The 19697-nt window shown below is 31.9% G+C and overlaps 3 protein-coding genes across 3 annotated transcripts; all 3 read left to right on the top strand.

Moving 5' to 3' along the window:
• Positions 1-175: 175 nt before the first annotated feature.
• LOC132624392 (uncharacterized) lies at positions 176-2117 on the top strand. Its single transcript, XM_060339179.1, has 3 exons — positions 176-1079; positions 1468-1705; positions 1793-2117. Exons 1-3 carry the CDS (start codon positions 176-178, stop codon positions 2115-2117), a joined length of 1467 nt encoding a protein of 488 aa, XP_060195162.1.
• A 293-nt stretch (positions 2118-2410) lies between these two features.
• Positions 2411-3182, top strand: LOC132624387 (secreted RxLR effector protein 161-like). Its single transcript, XM_060339174.1, has 3 exons — positions 2411-2677; positions 2720-2872; positions 3057-3182. The coding sequence occupies exons 1-3, from the start codon at positions 2411-2413 to the stop codon at positions 3180-3182; spliced, it is 546 nt and encodes a 181-aa protein (XP_060195157.1).
• A 1052-nt stretch (positions 3183-4234) lies between these two features.
• On the top strand, positions 4235-6549 carry LOC132625846 (probable transmembrane ascorbate ferrireductase 3). Its single transcript, XM_060340438.1, has 4 exons — positions 4235-4529; positions 4655-4703; positions 5419-5618; positions 6129-6549. Exons 1-4 carry the CDS (start codon positions 4368-4370, stop codon positions 6393-6395), a joined length of 678 nt encoding a protein of 225 aa, XP_060196421.1. The 5' UTR covers positions 4235-4367; the 3' UTR covers positions 6396-6549.
• Positions 6550-19697: the final 13148 nt, after the last annotated feature.

The raw sequence follows: 19697 nt of genomic DNA, 5'->3' as shown, positions 1-19697 counted from the left end.
GTTTTTCATCTCTTTTGCTCTATTTTCTGTTCACTTTCTCCTTCGATTTCCTATTCTTATCTAACAAATATGGTATCAGAGCCAGGTTCTTTTTAAAAATTGAGTGAATCGTGAGGTTTACATCAATTGAGTATTTGAGAGAAACAAGAGAGGAAATGTGACAGCAAAAAGAAAAATGGCAGTGAATGGTATTTCATCATCTTCACAGCCACTCATGCAAATTTTCACTGGTGAAAAGTATGAGTTTTGGAGTATCAAAATGGAAACTCTTTCCAAATCACAAGGGGTTTGGGAGCTGGTGGAAGCAGGATTTGTGGATCAAGCAGGCTCTGACGAAGAGGCAGAAAAACTGAAAGTGACAAAAAAGAAGGATGCTAAAGCTTTGTTCTTCATTCAACAAGCAGTCCATGATGCAATGTTTTCAAGAATTTCAGTAGCAACTACGTCTTCGCAGGCATGGAATATTTTGAAGAAGGAATTTCAAGGTTCAGCTAAAGTGATTACGACAAAATTGCAGACTTACCGTCGTGACTTTGAAACTCTTTCTATGAAAAGTAATGAATCTGTTCAAACTTATTTGTCTAGAGTTTCTTCTCTTGTTAATCAAATGAAGTCTTATGGTGAAGATATATCTGAAGAAACTATTGTTGCAAAAGTTTTAAGGAGTCTTACTCCAAAGTTTGAACATATTGTTGCTACGATTGAGGAATCTCATGACTTATCTGATTATTCGTTTGATGAGCTAATGAGTTCTTTACAAACTCATGAAGAAAGTCTCCTAAGGTTACATGAAAAAAATGAAGAAAAGGCATTTCAGGTGAAGGGGGAGTCCATTCATCAGAAAGATAAGCTAGAAAGTTTTTCTAATCGTGGTCGTGACAGTGGTGGTTTCCGTGGAAGAGGTCATAGAAGAGGCCAAGGAAGAGGTCGAGATAGAGGAGGATCAAATGAAGAGAAGAAAACTAGGACATTTCTGTGCAACTATTGCAGAAAACCAGGTCATAAGGAAGCTTATTGTTGGCAAAAGCAGAAGGATGAGAATAACCAAGCAAGTTTTGCAGAGAAATATGATCATGAAAGTAAGTTGTTTATGGCCCTTTATTGTGAAAATAGATTCCTAACGATGTTTGGATTTTGGACAGCGGATGTTCCAATCATATGTCTGGGACAAGACCATTATTCAACGAGCTTGATGAGTCCAAAAAATTAGACGTGAGGCTAGGAGACAACAAAAAGATCTAAGTTGAAGGCAAAGGTACTGTTAGCATTATGACCAGCCAAGGTAATGCCAAGATTTTAGAAGATGTGATGTTTGTTCCTAGTCTATCTCATAATTTTCTTAGCGACAACTAATGGTTAGGGAATACTCAATTTCTTTTGATGATGGTTTTTGCACTATTAGAAGTAAGAAATCTGGGCAAACCATTGCTAAAGTTCCAATGACTAATAATAAAATGTTTCCTTTAGAAGTTTCAATGGTTGAGAAGTGTCTTATGGTCGCTTGTGGAGATAATGAAACTAGATTGTGGCATTTGCGTTATGGGCATTTAAATGTTAACGGGCTGAAGTTATTAAGCCAAAAGGAAATGATTTTTGGATTGCCAAAAGTTGAGAATCTTGATTTTTGTGAAAGTTGTGTTTATGGAAAACAAAGTAAAAAGGTTTTTCCCGTAGGCAAGTCTTGGAGAGCTTCTGTTTGTCTTGAGTTAGTACATGCTGATTTGTGCGGTCTTATGAGTGTTCAATCCTTAGGGGGAAGTTGATACTTTCTGCTTTTTACCGATGATTATAGTCGTATGAGTTGGATATATTTCTTGAAATTTAAATCTGAAACATTTGAGAATTTCAAGAAATTTAAATCTTTTGTTGAGAGGCAAAGTGGATGTAGAATCAAGACTCTTCGAACAAATAGAGGTGGTGAGTTTATGTCAAATGAATTCATCTCCTTCTGTGAGGAAAATGGAATACACAGGGAGCTCACAACACCTTATACACCGGAGCAAAATGGTGTAGCCGAACGAAAGAACCGCACAGTTGTCGAGATGGGCAGAAGCATGATGCATTCTAGAGGTGTACCAAAGTGTTTTTGGGCTGAAGCTGTTGCCACGCATAGTTGATTCTTATTTTCAGGAGAGTGGTTTCAAAAGGAGTAACAATGAGCCTACTCTTTATATAAAACGAAAAGGAAAAAAATGATTTTTTGGTGGTATGTCTTTATGTTGATGATATGATATATATGGGTTTGAATGAGACTATCATTGCTGAATTTAAAAATTGCATGATGAAGAATTTTGAGATGTCTGATTTGGGTCTATTGCATTATTTTCTTGGTCTTGAGGTGAAACAAGGAATGGATGGCATACTCCTTTCACAATGAAAATATGCAACAGATCTTTTGAAAAAGTTTAACATGGTAAATTGTAAAGTTGTTGCTACGCCGATGAATATCAATGAGAAGTTGTGTCATGATGATGGTACTGAAATGGATAATGCAACTTATTTTAGAAGTCTTGTTGGTGGTTTAAACTACTTGTCTCATACAAGGCCAGATATTGCTTTCTCTGTTGGAGTAGTGTCTAGATTTATGCATAGTCCAAGCAAGCTTCACCTTGGAGCTGCAAAGAGAATATTGAGATATATCGCAGGGACAACAGATCATGGAATTTGGTATTCTAAAGTAACAAATTTCATTTTAACTGGCTTTACTGATAGTGACTAGGCAGGTAGCATTGATGATAGAAAGAGCACATCGGGTTTCTTGTTTAATCTTGGATCTGGAGCAATTTCATGGAGTTCAAAGAAGCAGGAAGTGGTGGCCTTATCAACTTCAGAGGCTGAATATATTGCAGCAACTTTAGCAGCTTGTCAAACAGTTTGGTTGAGGAGACTTGTTGCATATTTTAATTAGAAACAAGCTGGTGCAATGGAGATCTTTTGTGACAATACATCTGCTAATGCGGTGACGAAGAAGCCAGCATTTCACAGTAGGACAAAACACATTGATATTCGCTATCACTATATTCGAAGTCTTTTCTACCGGAGAAATTACTTTGAAGGCATGCGATACGAATGAGCAAGCAGCAGACATCTTCACAAAGTCACTTCCGCAAGCAAAGCACGAGTTCTTCAGAGGTCAACTTGGAGTTTGCAAGTTTGAATCAAGGGGGAGTGTTGAGAAGTGATTCAAAAATATTTGATCAAGTCTTCAGGAGTTTGTTAGTTAGTTTCCTTTATTTAAGCAAGATTAGATATTGCTGCAGATAATTAGCAAATTAGTGGGTTAGTGAACCTAAATTTTAGTATTTCCAGTTTCATTGTAAGCCTATTTATAGGCAGTGTTGTTCGCTTAAGTTATGCATCAAAAATAAAAAGAATTGCAGCAGTTTTTCATCTCTTTTGCTCTATTTTCTGTTCACTTTCTCCTTCGATTTCCTTTTCTTATCTAACAGTTCTCTCTTGTGCAATTCATCTATAAAGAGAATTTTAATTATAAATGTTTAAGCAAGATTCACCATACAAACAGGGCTGGGTTTACTTTGCCCTTTGATTTTTTTTTTTTAAAAAATTAAAAAATATATGATAAGAAAAATAAAAATATTAGGTATAAATATTAAAAAATGACATTGTCTATAACAAAAGGTTCCATTGGTTCGTTGATGAAGCGATCTATCTCCCTATGAGGAAGAAAGACATAAAATATCTCTAACATCAATATGCGTGAATGTTTTTCTTTGCATTATACTTCTTTTTATCTTTTACCGATTTTGGGTGTCTTTTATCGAATTTTTTCATAAAGGAAATTATCTACCTGAAACTATTTTGAAGTAATATTAGTGAAGACTAATCAAATATTGACACCATTTACGAACAATCTCGCGCACACCTTTTGTTAGAAATTGAAGATGTATATTTCAAAAAGTTAACATAGGATGAGAAGAAGAAAAAAGTGAGAAAACAAAAGTAACTGAAAACATGAAAAAATATAAATGCAAAAAAACAAAACAAAAAAAAAATTGCCTCCTTCATAAAATAACGTTGTTTATCAAGCAATAGGCCTACAAGAGCTGGCTTTATGCTTTGCCAATGCACAAAGTTAAAAGAAAAGATATACCAAACTTTCATAAGAAGCAAATTAAACAACTTTAAACAAAGTATATATCCTCTCCTCTTTAATTTTTACCCATTTATCCTAGCTTTCTATATATATATATATATATATATATATATATATATATTGTTGTCAAATCATACACCAAAAATGTCAAGCTTATAAAAAAAAAAAAAAAAAAATCTAACTCAAATTTAATTTTCTCTTCTTTCTTCTTCATCCACATTCCATTTTATTTTACTTTTGCCTCTTACAAGCCATGCGTCGTTTGGAACCATACCCATATTATCCACTGGCTTCAAGGATAACAATTTTGGCACACATTTTTGGTGTTATAGCTATGATTCTTATGTTTGTTTGGCTGCTGCATTATCGTGAAGGCGTTGATCTTGATTCATACGATCCTGATAAGATATTTAATGTATGTATATACTATAGATATACCTTGATCTTTAATTGATCGAATTTTAATTGCAAGAGATTACTTAACAGTAGCTAAATGTCTTAGACTTTATTAATGTTAAATGCCACTGTTACTTTCTGCAGGTTCACCCACTTTTGATGTACTTAGGAGTGATTTTCTTGTCTGGCGAAGGTATGCACTATCGACATTTTTAACCCGTTATAACAAGTTATATATTAAATAGTGTAATTTCTATATTACCAAATTAGCTAAGCATTATTATAAACAATTGTTTCTTGTTATAAGTCATCTTAATCTGATAGTGTAAAAATGTGCAAAAATAAAATTCTTTTCAGAATAGGTAAGTCGAAAATAGTGTATGAACAGTTATGTTGCAACTACTCGCCATCCGTTTCAATTTTATGTTGCAAAGTTTAAATAGGCATGATTTTTTTTTTTTTTAAGAAAGACTTTTGAAACTTGTAGTGATAAACATGCAATAACATTTGTGTGATTATAATATTTTTGAAATTTGTACATGTATGTGGCTATATAAGCTTCCCTTAAGGGTATTAAAAAAATTTAGAAAGTTGTCATTCTTTTAAACATATTAAAAAAAAAATGTTGCCACTAACTAGAATTGAGGGAGTATTCACCAAAACATTCATGTATTGCTAGCTAGTTTATTGAACAAATTGGGCATAATTGAGTAACTGTAGCCCAGATTCAGTATAGGTATTGAGCAATTCACTAAATTTGTATATGTAATAAGATGCGAACCCAGTAACATAAATGAGTTAGCAGGTTCAGTGGCAAGCAAGGGGTCACAAAAACCGATAAACTTTAAATTCTCAATCCGCGCCTTTAATTGTTTTTACCTTTATTTTGATATGTTTTGTATGAGCAGCACTGATGGCATACAAGACTGTGAGAGGAGACAGACAAGGGAAGAAATCAGTTCACTTTTTACTTCATTTAGCTGCAATTATTCTTGGGATCGTTGGGATACATGCTGCATTCAAGTATCATGATGGAAGAAATTTAACAGACATGTATAGCTTTCACTCTTGGATAGGCATTGGAACCTTCTGCCTATACATTTTGCAGGTATGTATTAATTATACACACACATATATATAGCGAAAGTATCCCTGCCCGGTAAAATTTGAGGTCTATAGTTATGTTAGACGATAGTCTAATAATTTGTCAGTTGCAAGAGCTATATTTGCACAATTTTAAAAAATAGAGACAAAATCATAATATTTAGTCAGTCGCAAGAGTTATATTTGCACAATTTTAAGAAATAAAGACAAAATTTAAATAGAGACCTAGAAAAGGGACATTTGCATAAATCAATCCTTATAAGCCCCTTCAACCCCATGCATGATATGAGTATCAATCTTGAGCAATAAAGTAACTTTGATTTTTTTTAATTTTTTAAGCTAGTATGCAGTGTATAATTAATATATTTGGTGTATAATTGCATGCTAACATTATGCTAAGTGAACCGACGACTGCGCTATTATAAATAGACTGACTAAAATTGTTAAGATCCCTAAATTGGTTTTGTTCATTTTAATTTTCTTCTAATCTTGATTCTTAATTTTAACTTTGCAGTGGATAATTGGACTATGTATGTACATGTTACCATACGCTAGAGTAGAAACAAGAAAAGAAAATCTCCCATGGCACATATCAGGTGGTAGAGCAATATTCTACATGACAATTGTTGCAGCTTTGACTGGATTAATGCAAAAATCCACATGGATGCAACTCCCATTATTTTCTGGAGAATCACTTTTGATTAATTTCCTTGCAATACTCACACTCCTTTTTGGAGTCACTGTTGATATGTCTGTTGCTCTTGCACGTTGTGCTAAATAATAATTATTTCTAAGATTTATTGGTCAATTAATTAATTGTAATAAACAATTTTAGCACATGTGTCCGCGCTTCGCGCGGTCCTTAGAAATTATATTATAAAATGCAAATAGTCATAATATTTGTAATAAAAATATTCATCTTTACTCTTCATCAATTTTATCTCCTTACATTCCCCAATCGTAATACTATTCATTGTTCCTTGATATAATTATATTTTCAAGATGGTTTGCTCTTTTTTAACATCCTCCAATCTTGCATAACGATTGATGCTGGTACCATGTTGTGTCATTTTATTAAAACTGAATAATATCTTATATCCTATTATCATAATTAAACATTCAATATTAAATGTTGTGAACAATAAAATAAATATTATATTCCATAGAAGAACTGAATTGCAAAACCCAACACATAGTTTTATATGTATTACTAGTGTATTAGCCCGCACTTCGCGCGGTCATAAACCTCGAAAAGTGAAAAATGGTTTAGCTGGAAATCATAATAATATTTATATATAATCAGACCTTGTTAAAAAAGTCACATGGTGCATCTATATATACAGAATTCAGACCCGGAACAACTAAAATTTTAAAATCATGAATAATTCTGCGGCATCGCGGATAAATATTGTGATTATTAAGAAATAATAATAGACGATCTTAAAGAAACAATACTACTCCAAATATGAGATGAAAGAAATAACCTTCATAGAGATTACAACCAAGGACTCAGGTTGGAGTACTTGCTCGAAAGACAAACTCAATGGCAGAGGAATTATAGGTGATACTTTATAATTGGATAAAGATTTAGTCGTCGATAGAGTAAGTAGTTATGCTCTTGGTATATAACCAAAAGAAACATTTCTTTGCCTTTCAATATTAGTTTTCTAACCAAAGTTTCAATCCAGAAAATACCTTAGACGTGACAAATAACATGCAGAAGTTGTTTAAAGGATGAAGAGCATCACCTTGAAAGATTAGAATGTAATATCATATCTGCTAGATTTTGAGGAAACTCTTAAGAGAAATTTATTCTTTAAAATTTTGTAGTAGATTTTCAAGTTCTTTTAAATTGTAAGAATTAGAGTTTGTTCATCATCACAAATCCTCCATATGGATCAACATATTCCTGTGCATCACTCTTAATTATTACCATTAACGATGTTACATTTTTGTAATTTCGGCACCTTATTGAATACAACCTATCGGTAATGACAGTGATGTTTCAATCATGCAATAATGTCATCCTCAATAACTATAAAAAGGGGGACTAATTTTACAAGATATTATTGGATGTACTGTGCAAACTTCTTACCTCTATCAAGGGATTTGGTTGGATTCTACAAAATATTATTGGATGTACTGTGCAAACTTCTTACCTCTATCAAGGGATTTGGTTGGATTCTTCTTACCCAAAAAATTGAATCTTGTTTCTTCTGCCCCTCTTCTCAAGTTTGTGACGTCCTTCATCACCTGGTAACCAATAATAAATATTACTGCAGTACACAAAGACTCACATCTTCATACTTTACTTCCAAGCAAGACAACACAAGCACCAAGGATGTGGCCCAAATTTAGAGCTGCTTGTCGTTCCAACCCAGTTGCAACGATGCTGTTCACGGAGCGCCATGAGAACTAATAATTACTAAACATGTAAATGATGGTTTGTCAAGGCCTTATGTGAAAGTAAGGGTCAGGGGCGGAGCCACATTGGCTCCTGGGGGTTCATCCGAACCCCCTCGGCGAAAAATTACAGTGTATTTTTAAAGTTAAAATTATTTTGTTATGTATATATAGTAGATGTTGAACCCCCTGACTTCTTCGTGTATTTACCTTTTAGAATTTTTGAACCCCCTGGATGAAAATCCTGGCTCCGCCACTGGTAAGGGTCCCTAACATCTTAATACAACACCATTTGTTAACGTTCTTAATCATTCAACCTAAGGTCCATTGAACGGATGTGACAATCCATGTCAAAGTTCATAATGTAATGGACGTTCCAGGGAAGACTGGTTTTAACCTTTAAATACAAAGATTATTATAAGAAATTACATTGATTAGTATTATTATCATTAGTTAGAGTTTTTCTTAATGTATTAATTCATATCTTGATGGTTAAGATGTCCTTATAACCGCTCATAATATACTAAATTTTATAACAGCATCCCATCCTTGGAGTAGAAAATGAAGTCCTCAATACAACACTATTATTCAACACACAAATAAACTTACCTTATAATAACCATACTCTTGTGAATAGTGCCGCTCTTTCGACTCCACAATTGTCAAGTTTGGTTTCCAGTTTTCCATTTGTGCTTCACAAAGAGCGACTTCATTTTCAAAGTATGAAAGTGTTCTGCTAACACACAACGTACCAAAACTATATCGGAGTAGTAAAATTGGATTCAAAATAAAATGAAATAGAGAAGTAGAAGACATATACAATGCATGTACTCAACTTGAAAGTACAATTGCAATTTTCACTTCTTATAAGACAGTAGTGCCAATTAGTGTTTAATACTCACAGAACAAAATTTACTTCCTTGACTCCTTCAAACAATACTGCCTTCAAACTGTCTTTGTTATTTACTTCCATGACTACTCCAAACATTACTGCCTTCAAACTGTCTTAGTTATTTACTTCCTTGACTTCATACAATTCTGCCTTGTAATTCCTTAAACATTAGAAAATACACTAAAATAGAAAAAAATAAGAAAGTAAAAGACCGAAAACTCATCCGTTTGTGAACCAATGTTGAAGCGTTCGGTTGCCGGAAGACTTTCAGTGGACTGGATTTCGACTTCGTGGGTGACTTGATGGCATTATCAGCGCCGGAAACCGATGTTATTGATACTCATTGAGCTTGATCTCATCACCATCCTGTGAATCCTCAATTTTAATGTCAGTAAGTTCATTAATATTGTCATGATGAATACTGATTTTTAATTCTTCCTTCTCTGAATATCCACTTCTCTTACCCTTGCTCAACTTGAAGGAATACAAGTAGCCACAATGAAAAGGGTAGCAGTATTTAAGAGGTTTTGGTACGATGTCCATTAGTTTTTCTTAATGTAAAATGGTTTAGGAAAGATGATTTTAAGGGAAAACAAATCGAAAGGACCCTTTCAGGGGAAAGCACTAATAAAAGAAACGTTTTGAGTATTAGTTATAATAAAATAAAGGGCAAAGGGGCAAATATACCCCTCAACTATAGGATATGGAGCAAATATACCCTCTGTTAAAAAAAAGGAGGATTTATGCCCTCGCCGTTAATGAAAAGGGGCATATATACCCCTTAACTATAGGATATGGAGCAAATATACCCCTCGTTATAAAATTGGTGCAAATATACCCCTGTCGTTTTAAAATGGTGCAAATATACCCCTGTCGTTTTAAAATGGTGCAAATATGCCCTTTTCACTAACAGATTTTTAAAAAAAAATTTAGGTTATTTTTTAATTAAAAAATATCACGTGACTTTAAAAAAAAAGTCTACCCATTTTTTTGTGTAGACATACTTTTCTAAGGCCACATAGTAATTTTTTCTTTTGATAGGTGGGGTCTGTTCGTTTAAAAAAAATATCTCCGTGACTTTAAAAAAATAAGTTTACCCATTTTTTTAAAAGAACCAGACCTTACCCATCAAAAATTATTTTACTATGTGGCCTTAGAAAAGTATGTCTACACAAAAAAATGGGTAGACTTTTTTTTAAAGTCAGGTGATATTTTTTAATTAAAAAATAGCCTAAATATTTTTTTTAAAATCCGTCAGTGAAAAGGGTAGACTTATTTTTTTAAAAAAATGGGTAGACTTATTTTTTTTAAAGTCACGGAGATATGTTTTTTAAACGAACAGACCCCACCTATCAAAAACAAAATTACTATGTGGCCTTAGAAAAGTATGTCTACACAAAAAAATGGGTAGACTTTTTTATAAAGTCACGTGATATTTTTTAATTAAAAAATAACCTAATTTTTTAAAAAAAAAATTGTTAGTGAAAAGGGCATATTTGCACCATTTTAAAACGACAGGGGTATATTTGCACCATTTTAAAACGACAGAGGTATATTTGCACCAATTTTATAACGAGGGGTATATTTGCTCCATATCCTATAGTTAAGGGGTATATATGCCCCTTTTCATTAACGGCGAGGGCATAAATCCTCCTTTTTTTTAACGGAGGGTATATTTGCTCCATATCCTATAGTTGAGGGGTATATTTGCCCCTTTGCCCTAAATAAATAAAAAGGGAGGAAATTGATAAATAGGAATCCTGATCATTGAAGCATGCTACGTATGCGGGGCTATGTCCTGCCTTTATATATAATATAATAATGAGTTCTATATAAGCAGAAGAAATAAAACTTTACCGAAAGATAAAAATGTGATTCACTCTAAACTCCATACCGCTAAACTATAATCAATATTTATAGTCACTGAAGCTTAATTTTTTTCGGCATATTGCAAGAACAACAATCATTGAGTTATTATAGGAGGAGGTTCTGTTTTCCAATGAATAGTCGTCTGTAATAAACAAATTTACCTAATATATTTATGGGTTTATGATTCGGCTTAGCACTGAGATTCTGTTTATAACCTATTGATTGTTGAATTTATTTATATTGATCACTATGAAATTTGTGTGGATTCAATTCCACACTGCGGATGTACCAACAGATCTTGTCGGGCATTTCTTTTTTTTTTGTTGCTCTGCATCACCTGCAACATTATTGGTTTTCCGACTTAGAATTCGAGTCATTTCCGCAAGCTGTGGGGGATGTCTCTTTGTTAGGGCATTTCTGCGAACACTTCATGGGCGTCAAAAAGAAGCATGTCGTTTTGGTCTTTTTCTTTTCTCAGAATGAACTTGTAAGTAGTCTGTTATCCAGTTCTGCAGTAATGTAGGTAACAACGACGGAGGAATAAAAGACGAACTGATGTAAAAATCCAAAGCTGAAGTAAGTGTAACATGGTAAATGAAGATGGCAGTGAGGGTAGAAAGTAGATGTTATTAGCAAGGGAAATTAAAGAAATTGATCAAACTGTGATGGAAGTGAACATTAGATTGTAAAAGAAGAGAAGAAAGATACATACACAGAGAGAGAGAGCGGGGAGAATAGAGTGAATTAAGAATAACTAATGGTAAGAAGCAGTTGATATTTTTAAGCGGTGTCATTTCCGTATGGAATGCCGAAGCGGTTTCTTTAAAAAAAAAATCTTTGTGAAAAGCTAGGGTAAAAATCCAAAAAATTGTAAAAAAAAGATAAATGCATTTGTATTGGGCCACGTCAGCAGGCCTTTGTCCTGCTTTTATATATATATATATGATTGTAATATTTTTGTAATCCTATTATATAATATTAGTGCATGAATAATAAATTAAGTACAACATAAGGTTTAGTTTTATATTCTTACAAATTTTTTGTACCATCCTTTTCTTTCTTTTCTTTTGTATTTAGCAAAATAAGGTCTAAGATAAAAGGGAAAATGAGAGAAATATAACTCTTACTAAATAGAAATTGAGAAAATACCACTTTTGAAACTTTTTAAACATACGTTCCACACATAATTTAGTTATCTATGTGTGTAATTAATATATTTATATTTTATAGTATAATCTTAATTTCAGGAATACAAAATATTCCAAATTTCCAATACCAAATAATAAGGGAATTTCTTATTTTAAAAATAGGTTATTCATTAGACTTTCCCTATTTTAAAGCAAACTACCTAACTCATTGCTTCTAAAATGATAAGAAAGAAGTAAAAGTCATTAATTTGCATCACGCTCTATTTAGGCCATTTTTAAAAAAACATATCCTCAATCAAGCCTTTTTTAAAAAAAATATATATTCCTCCAAAAAATTCTACAAGTACAAATAATACTCTTATTTCATAATATAATTTCAGATTTTACAAAAAATTAATGAAATGTATTGTATACTTTCAATTAGGATGCATGAATATTATTCATTTTTTCTTGATAAATACATCAAGATAACGAAAATATTACACCGAAAGTAATATCATGAAGATGAACTCAGTTATATATACCCATCACCTCGAATTTGAAATCAAAATATAGAAACTACAAAGTGCATTTTTAGAATACATACAAATAACTTCTCAATTAAAATGCACTAAAAGTTTCACAAACTTAACAAATCATGCATATCAGTGGATACAAAAATGCACAATTTTTTGAGAGTATATAATAGATATGTAATATACCTATGAATTTCTACCTTTGTGGGTGTTGCACTCTCTGAAACAGGCCCTGCAATAACATTCTCAAATTAGACATACAAATAAGTATCTAAGTTCGGGTATTGCTCTCAAAGAAACATTACATTCAACATTAGAAAGGCCAAAATAGGCCTAATTGAAGCTTTTAAGAAAACCAAACATCTGAACATTGTTACTCCCATAAAAAAAATCAGAAAAACATACACATTTATACAGGGACAAAGTATGTATCACATAGTGCAAATTCAAATTACAAAAAAAAAAAAAAAAAAAAAAAACTTTTTTAAAAAAAGGGAAATTGAAAGAGACAAATTTGCAACAAAAGAATGCTAAGGATTGAGAGGAGGATTGAATTTATAAGAAGATGTCTTTATCACTGTGAAGAGGACTCCAATCGTTGCCATGACTTTTCACTATCCCTCATTTAAGTTAATTCTTTATTGCCTTTACAATTTTTCATTGTCATTAATATTGATTTTACCGTTAGTGATGTACATTAAATTACCAAGAGTTATTATCAATAAAATTAGACAAAAAGCAAAGAAAGAAAACTGGCAAAGTGTTATAGAGAATTCAATGTGCACACTTAAAAGAGTGGCTTTTGGTTTTGTAACATAGCATATAAATAGAGAAAATGAGAGAAAAATGTCAAAAAAAAAAAAAAATAGGATTTTTGGCCTTAGAGAGGTGTCACATCACTTTTCTATTGCCTACCTTTATACTATATATAGATTCTTTGTATCCATGGCACTAGGGGTGTGAGTAGACCCGATTGGTTCGGGTTTCTCAAATATCAAATCAAACCAATTATATCGGGTTTTTAAATATATAAATCAAACCAAACTAACAAAGTCGAGTTTTTCAACTTCGGTTTTTCTCGGGTTTTTTCCGATAAAGTCTTCATACATAACATATAACTTATGTTTCAAATATTTTCTTTAGTCCTAGTAAAATACAACTATCTACTAAGGTACGTATTAAGAAAATAATACAAAATGTGAAACGAGTGATGACATTGTACTAAAACATTTAACAAAAATAAATAAATAATGACATCGCATAAAATAAATATTGCCTAATTAATAAGTCATAGTGAAAATGATCATAATCTAAAAGTGGTAAGTCAAGCTAATATATGAAAATGATCATAATCTAAAAATGGTAAGTCAAGCTAATATATGAAAATGATCATAATCTAAAAGTGGTAAGTCATACTAATATATGAAAATGATCATAATCTAAAAGTGGTAAGTCATGCTAATATAAGTGTGGGTACTAAGTATTAATTACATGACTAAATGTCAAAGAAAAAATAAAATTAAGTCATGTATTTTCACTACTAAACCAATACAAAACTAAGAAATAGATATCCAACATTATTGTCATTCCTAGTGTTAGAATTGAATTTCTTTTGTTAGCATTAGTTTTGATTTGATCTTGATTTGAACTTTATTTAAGTTACTAACATGTATGAGCTTGAAATTCTAAGTCCGAGCTTGAAATAATATATTAAAAGAAAAAAACTAAGAAAAAGTCTAAGAAATATATATAAATTACATTACAAATAAATATTCTTATGTATAAAATATTTGTAAAAATTGTATACATATAATATTAGGTTAGTTTGGTTCGGTTTGACTTTTTTTTTATTAAAACCAAATCAAACTAATTATGATCAGATTTTTTGTTTTTTAAATACCAAAGCAAGTCAAACCAAACCGCTACTCAATTGTTTTCCTGATTTAACTCGAATTATCGATTTGCTGATTTTCTTACGTGGCAGTGTGGCACAATTGCCACGTAAAAGCTCACGTCACTTATTCTTGCCCTCATTCTTCGAACATTTGTCATTACTCATGACAGTTTGAAAGATCAACCAGGGCTTCAGCCCATGTCTAGGCCCAAAAGTCTGTTGTTCAAGGCCCAAATCCTGTTCTTTTGGAATAATTACTTGGCATGACTATTTCTAAAAGATAATTATTGATAATAATTATCTTTTAATTTATTTATATTTAGTAGCTACAGTGATTTTGTAAATTAGCATTCACAGTTATACCAAAATACATCAAGCGGCTATGACTGGTGTGGTTATTGGGTGTGTGTTCTGCCCTTGCTTGCCCAAGTTCAAACCTAGCCAACCTCATTATTTTTCTTACATATTTTTTACGGCTGATTAATTGCTCTTAAAAGACCGTTATTCATGTAAGTTTCCCTTTCTTTTTTGGGCCATTTGCACTTTTGTCCCTATTTTGTGCTGGTTTTTAATTTTTGTCCTTCAAATGGATTAGTCTTTAATTTACGCATCATAATATTTATATTTATAAGTTATTTCAGCACTCTTAAAGAACTTATGCCCCGCTAGGCAGAATTTCGATTTTGAACGGCAAAAATTAAAGAAAAATTAAAGACCATTCCATTTAAAGGTAAGGCAAAAAACGTATATGTACATAGTAAGAGGGTGTATTTACAGAACATGACGATACTTTTCAGTTTACAAAATATATCAATAAATTTCTTACAAAATCTATACAAATTAGGTATATTAAAAGAAGCAAATAAAACCCAGTAAACAACTTAAGGAAATTGCATCCCTTATTTTATCCACTTATCTCTCCCCATTCAAAATTTAGAGATATTGTTCCATGATTTTCTCCAAATTTTTCTTCGTTATTTCATCCACTTTTTGGGCAATTCGCAGGATTGCCCTTCTTTTGGGGTGGTCTTTATTTGTTGCCCCTCAAATTCCTGGTCTTTAATTTTTGCCCTTCGAGTTACAACCCTCAGCTTCGCGTAGAAATCATGAGGTTCTAGGTTCGAACCCCCGCTCAGGCATAAAATAAAATAAAAAAATCACAATGCAAGGCTTGGGTGCGCGTATGCTGGATCCGACATACTCTTCTTAAGGAATAACTAAAGTTATGCCGGACCCGTCATAACTATAAGTTCCGTCTTATAAGGCAAAGTTTATGCCTTAAGGAAAAGTTCCACCTTATGGGCATACTTTTAGTTATGCATTAACTAAAAGTCTGCCCCATAAAGCATAACTAAAAGTATGCCCCATAAGGCGGAGTTTTTGCTTAAGACATAACTAAAAGTTTGCCTTATAAGGAAAAGTTTATGTCTTGAGGAAAATTTTTGCCTTATGGGACATACTTTTAGTTATACCTTAACTAAAAGTCTGCCCCATAAGGCATAACTAAACTATGCCTTAAGGAAAAGTTCTGCCTTATGGGGCAGACTTTTAGTTATGCCTTAACTAAAAGTTTGCCCCATAAGGCGTAAGTATACTCGGTTCGGCATAACTTTAGTTATTCCTTAAGAAGTGTATGCCGGATCCGGCATACACGCGCCCAAGCCTTGCCTTGCCGCCCCCAAGCCTTGCATTGCGAAAATATTTTTTAATTTTATGCCTGAACGGGGTTCGAACCCAAACCTCAATATTCTCCCACCTTTTCAAGCGAAGGGCAAAACTTAAAGACCAACAAATATGAGAGGCAACATTTAAAGACCACCTCCAAAGAAGGGCAATCCGCGCAATTTTTTGCCATTTTTCTCTCCTCATTCAAAATTAAGAGATATTATTCCCTAATTTTCTTCAACTATTGCTTAAAAAGTCCATTTTAATCAGTAGTTCTCTCATTAAGTTACAAATTAAAGGATCGTGTTGAGAGCCCATCTATTCAAATGATAGTTCATCTATTAAATGATTAGCAAATATAGTTAGAATTTCTTGCAACTCAAAGAAAGCAGTTCAAGCAAGGTAGATGGTTGGATATCGTACGTGGTTTTATCTCTCTCATTGTTTTGTCATACATCAGAAAATAAATATGTATAAATTTTGTATGCGAATAATTGTATAAATTCATTATAATTTGTATGTATGAAATATGTATAAAAGTGATATGTATATTTTGATTATGATAAAGTACATATAAATTATATAAAATCTGATCAAAGTATGTATAAATTATGAGAAAGTATGTATAATAAATCTGTAATTGATACAAACCGGATTCCATACAAAGTTTATACATCAGATAATAAATATGTATAAATTTTTCAATGCAGTATGTATAACTGTATAAATTTGTTATAATTTTTACGTATGAAATATGTATAAAAGTTGTAAGTATATTTTAATTATGATAAAGTACATATAAATAGTATAAAATCTTATCAAAGAATGTACAGATTATGAGAAAGTATATATGTATAATAAATTCTTTAATTGATTCAAATCAGATTTCATACACGTATCAACTTTAACATTTTCAAGACAAATGAAGTTTTTTTTTTTTTTAAAAAAAACTTAATTCTTTAGTTTTCAACTTCTTAAAAATACCTAGAATGAGAATTAAATCATAGGTAAAGTTCATACACCAGGAAATTTGTGGGTTAATGAAGATGAATTTGTGGTTGAAGTTAAGTGAGGGATGGAAATATTAATGAAAATCACACCTTAAAACAATAGTGTAGAGAGAAAAACTTTTGAAATAAAAAAAGAAGTTTTGATGAAGAAAAAAACTGAAATCAGGTACCAAAAATCGTGGGGCTCATAAATAAGTTTTTCTCTTCCTTAAGTTAAGCCCAAAATTGTGGGTATGTTGAAAACTCAATCCGTTATGCTTTGTAAATTTACTGGTACGTTTTGTAAATAAGAAAAAATACTCTTATATTTTTGTAATATAGTAAGTAGTATTATTAGGTCATTTCCCGTGCAATTACTTCTTTTTCTATTTCTTACCTCAACCTAATCAGTTGTTTCAATTGATCTCTCAAGTTCAATCCTAGTATCAGCAACTTTGAACCATGGAAGGTTCCATCTACATAAAACTGACATTGATTAGCCGTTTTTAGCACATATATTTAAAACATATCGAGTTTTTCAAAATGTTTAGCAAGTTAGCCAGTTTTGACAAACTTTAAATTGAACCTGTTATTAATACTACTTCATCTTCTTCTTCCTAGTCTATCAAAACCAAATTTATACCCGAAAAGTCTGAAGTTTGATAACTTATATTTCAAAATTCAGACTTTTGAATCTGAAGTTAGAGCTTAAATTCAGATATAAGATCTTCAAAGGTTTTAAGTTTGACTTTGGCAGAACCCAACTTCTGACCTGATTTGAATTTTCAATTACTGTCCCCCGATTTCAACACCTACATGTCTGATATTGATTATGAGCAGCTAAACAACTAAGAATTTTATAAATTTCGGCTATCAGGGGCGGAGACAGGCAATGGCACCCCTTCGGCGAGAATTGCCTTGTATATACAAAGTTAATGTCGGGATCGAAATAATCAGTGATTACAAACCTTAAACGACGATGAAAAAATATACTAAAAAGACATAATATTATAATATGATTTGATCAAGTTACCTGCATACTAAAAACCTAATATAAAAAAACATAAAATCTATTGAGATAAAAAATTCCCCTAAACAAATTTCTCTATACGATTAACATTGTGGATAATATTGTGTTATTCATGAAAAGAAAGGTTCTCCTATTTATAGGAGTCCAAAACTTATCCTTCAAGAAAAGAATATATATGGTAGAATCCTTTTCCATAAAGAAAATCTTTTTGAAGTAAAATACAATTATGGTAAAATTCCAATAAGATTAGAAATTAAGAGTAAATCCTAACAGTTAAAACTTATTTTTTTATGTATATGTTAGATGTTAAACCCTATTAACCTTTTCATTTATTTATTATTTTATATTTTTAAATTCCTTAGTGAAATCTTGACTCCGCCGCCATCGGCTATCCTTAAAATATGAGTCCTAACAACACAGCACAGCACGGCCCTATATTCGAGAAAATAGCCAAAATGATCGACATTCAAAGCATCAACTAGAACAAACAAATTCTTGAATATTCGAGGTTTGAACATGTTCCCTCAAAAAAAATCTGTGTGTAAAATATCTCATAAAAGATTTTCATCTATCAAACTGGGTCATAGCATTATTGATGATGAAGTTGTCTCTTTTTTAAAATCAACTAAATTCAAATAACACTTGCTTATGTCCTATTGCTCATATAGCCCCAAATGGTTGTTACAATGAGATATAGGCTCGAAACAAATCTTCTTGGTAAATAAAGCCAAATCATGTGATTATATTATAAAGTAATTGTCACTTGTCATGCTTTACGTGATTATCTAAGTATAGGATAAAGAGAGTCCAAGCGGCCTAGAAATAAACATTTCAAGTATTTATTTATAATATACTAAAAGTAAATTAACTAGTTAACCAAAACCACAAATCTTGGGTTAAAGAGTTCCACGTTGCAACTATTTTAGACTTTGTGGCTTGTGCCATTCTGCTTAATTTATTTTTCTTTTTAATTTCAATATTGAACCTCTTTTATGTAGTGCTTATAACAGCAAAGCATCATGATGACATCAATATATACTGAGAAATTCTATTGCCCAAATTTATTTATTTTTTGGTCTCTTACGGGCAACCGGAAAATAAAGAAACAATTAATATATTCAAATTAATTACGTATGATATTCCAAAAACAAATGTCACCTTTTGTCTTCATTTCAAAACATAAATTGTTCTTTGGCGCAATATCATTTAGGGTGGTGGTGGAATGTATAGATTCTCTCCATCCTTAATTAAGGTACTGGGTCGAGCCAAGTGAATAGATTTTTCTTTGATATTGATATGAGATGTTTCTTTCTTTAATTATGTTATACCGCATGAATCTGAATTAATGAGGACCCTAAAGTGGATACTGAATGCCTGATGGGCGATGGCAACCAAAAAAAGAAGTATTCGGCCCAACTCACTTTCATTTTACTTCTTGTAGTCTAGTAAATTAACAAAATATATCGACTGTTCGAAGCACATAAAAGTTTACTCTTCGGAAATCTAATTTCAATAACTATGTTTATATGTCTGGTAGTATGCTCGACAGATACTTGCATGTATCTAAAGTTTCTCTCTAATATGTTAAACTTGTCTTTTGTTTTTCTTTTTGTTTGTGAAAACATGTTCACTTTGCTTGTTGCCAAATCGTGCACAATTGTTCGTTGGGTCCACCTTT

Source organism: Lycium barbarum, chromosome 2 (genome assembly GCF_019175385.1).
Source record: "Lycium barbarum isolate Lr01 chromosome 2, ASM1917538v2, whole genome shotgun sequence".
Classification (NCBI taxonomy): Eukaryota; Viridiplantae; Streptophyta; class Magnoliopsida; order Solanales; family Solanaceae; genus Lycium; species Lycium barbarum.
This window is presented reverse-complemented; position numbering and strand designations above follow the sequence as displayed.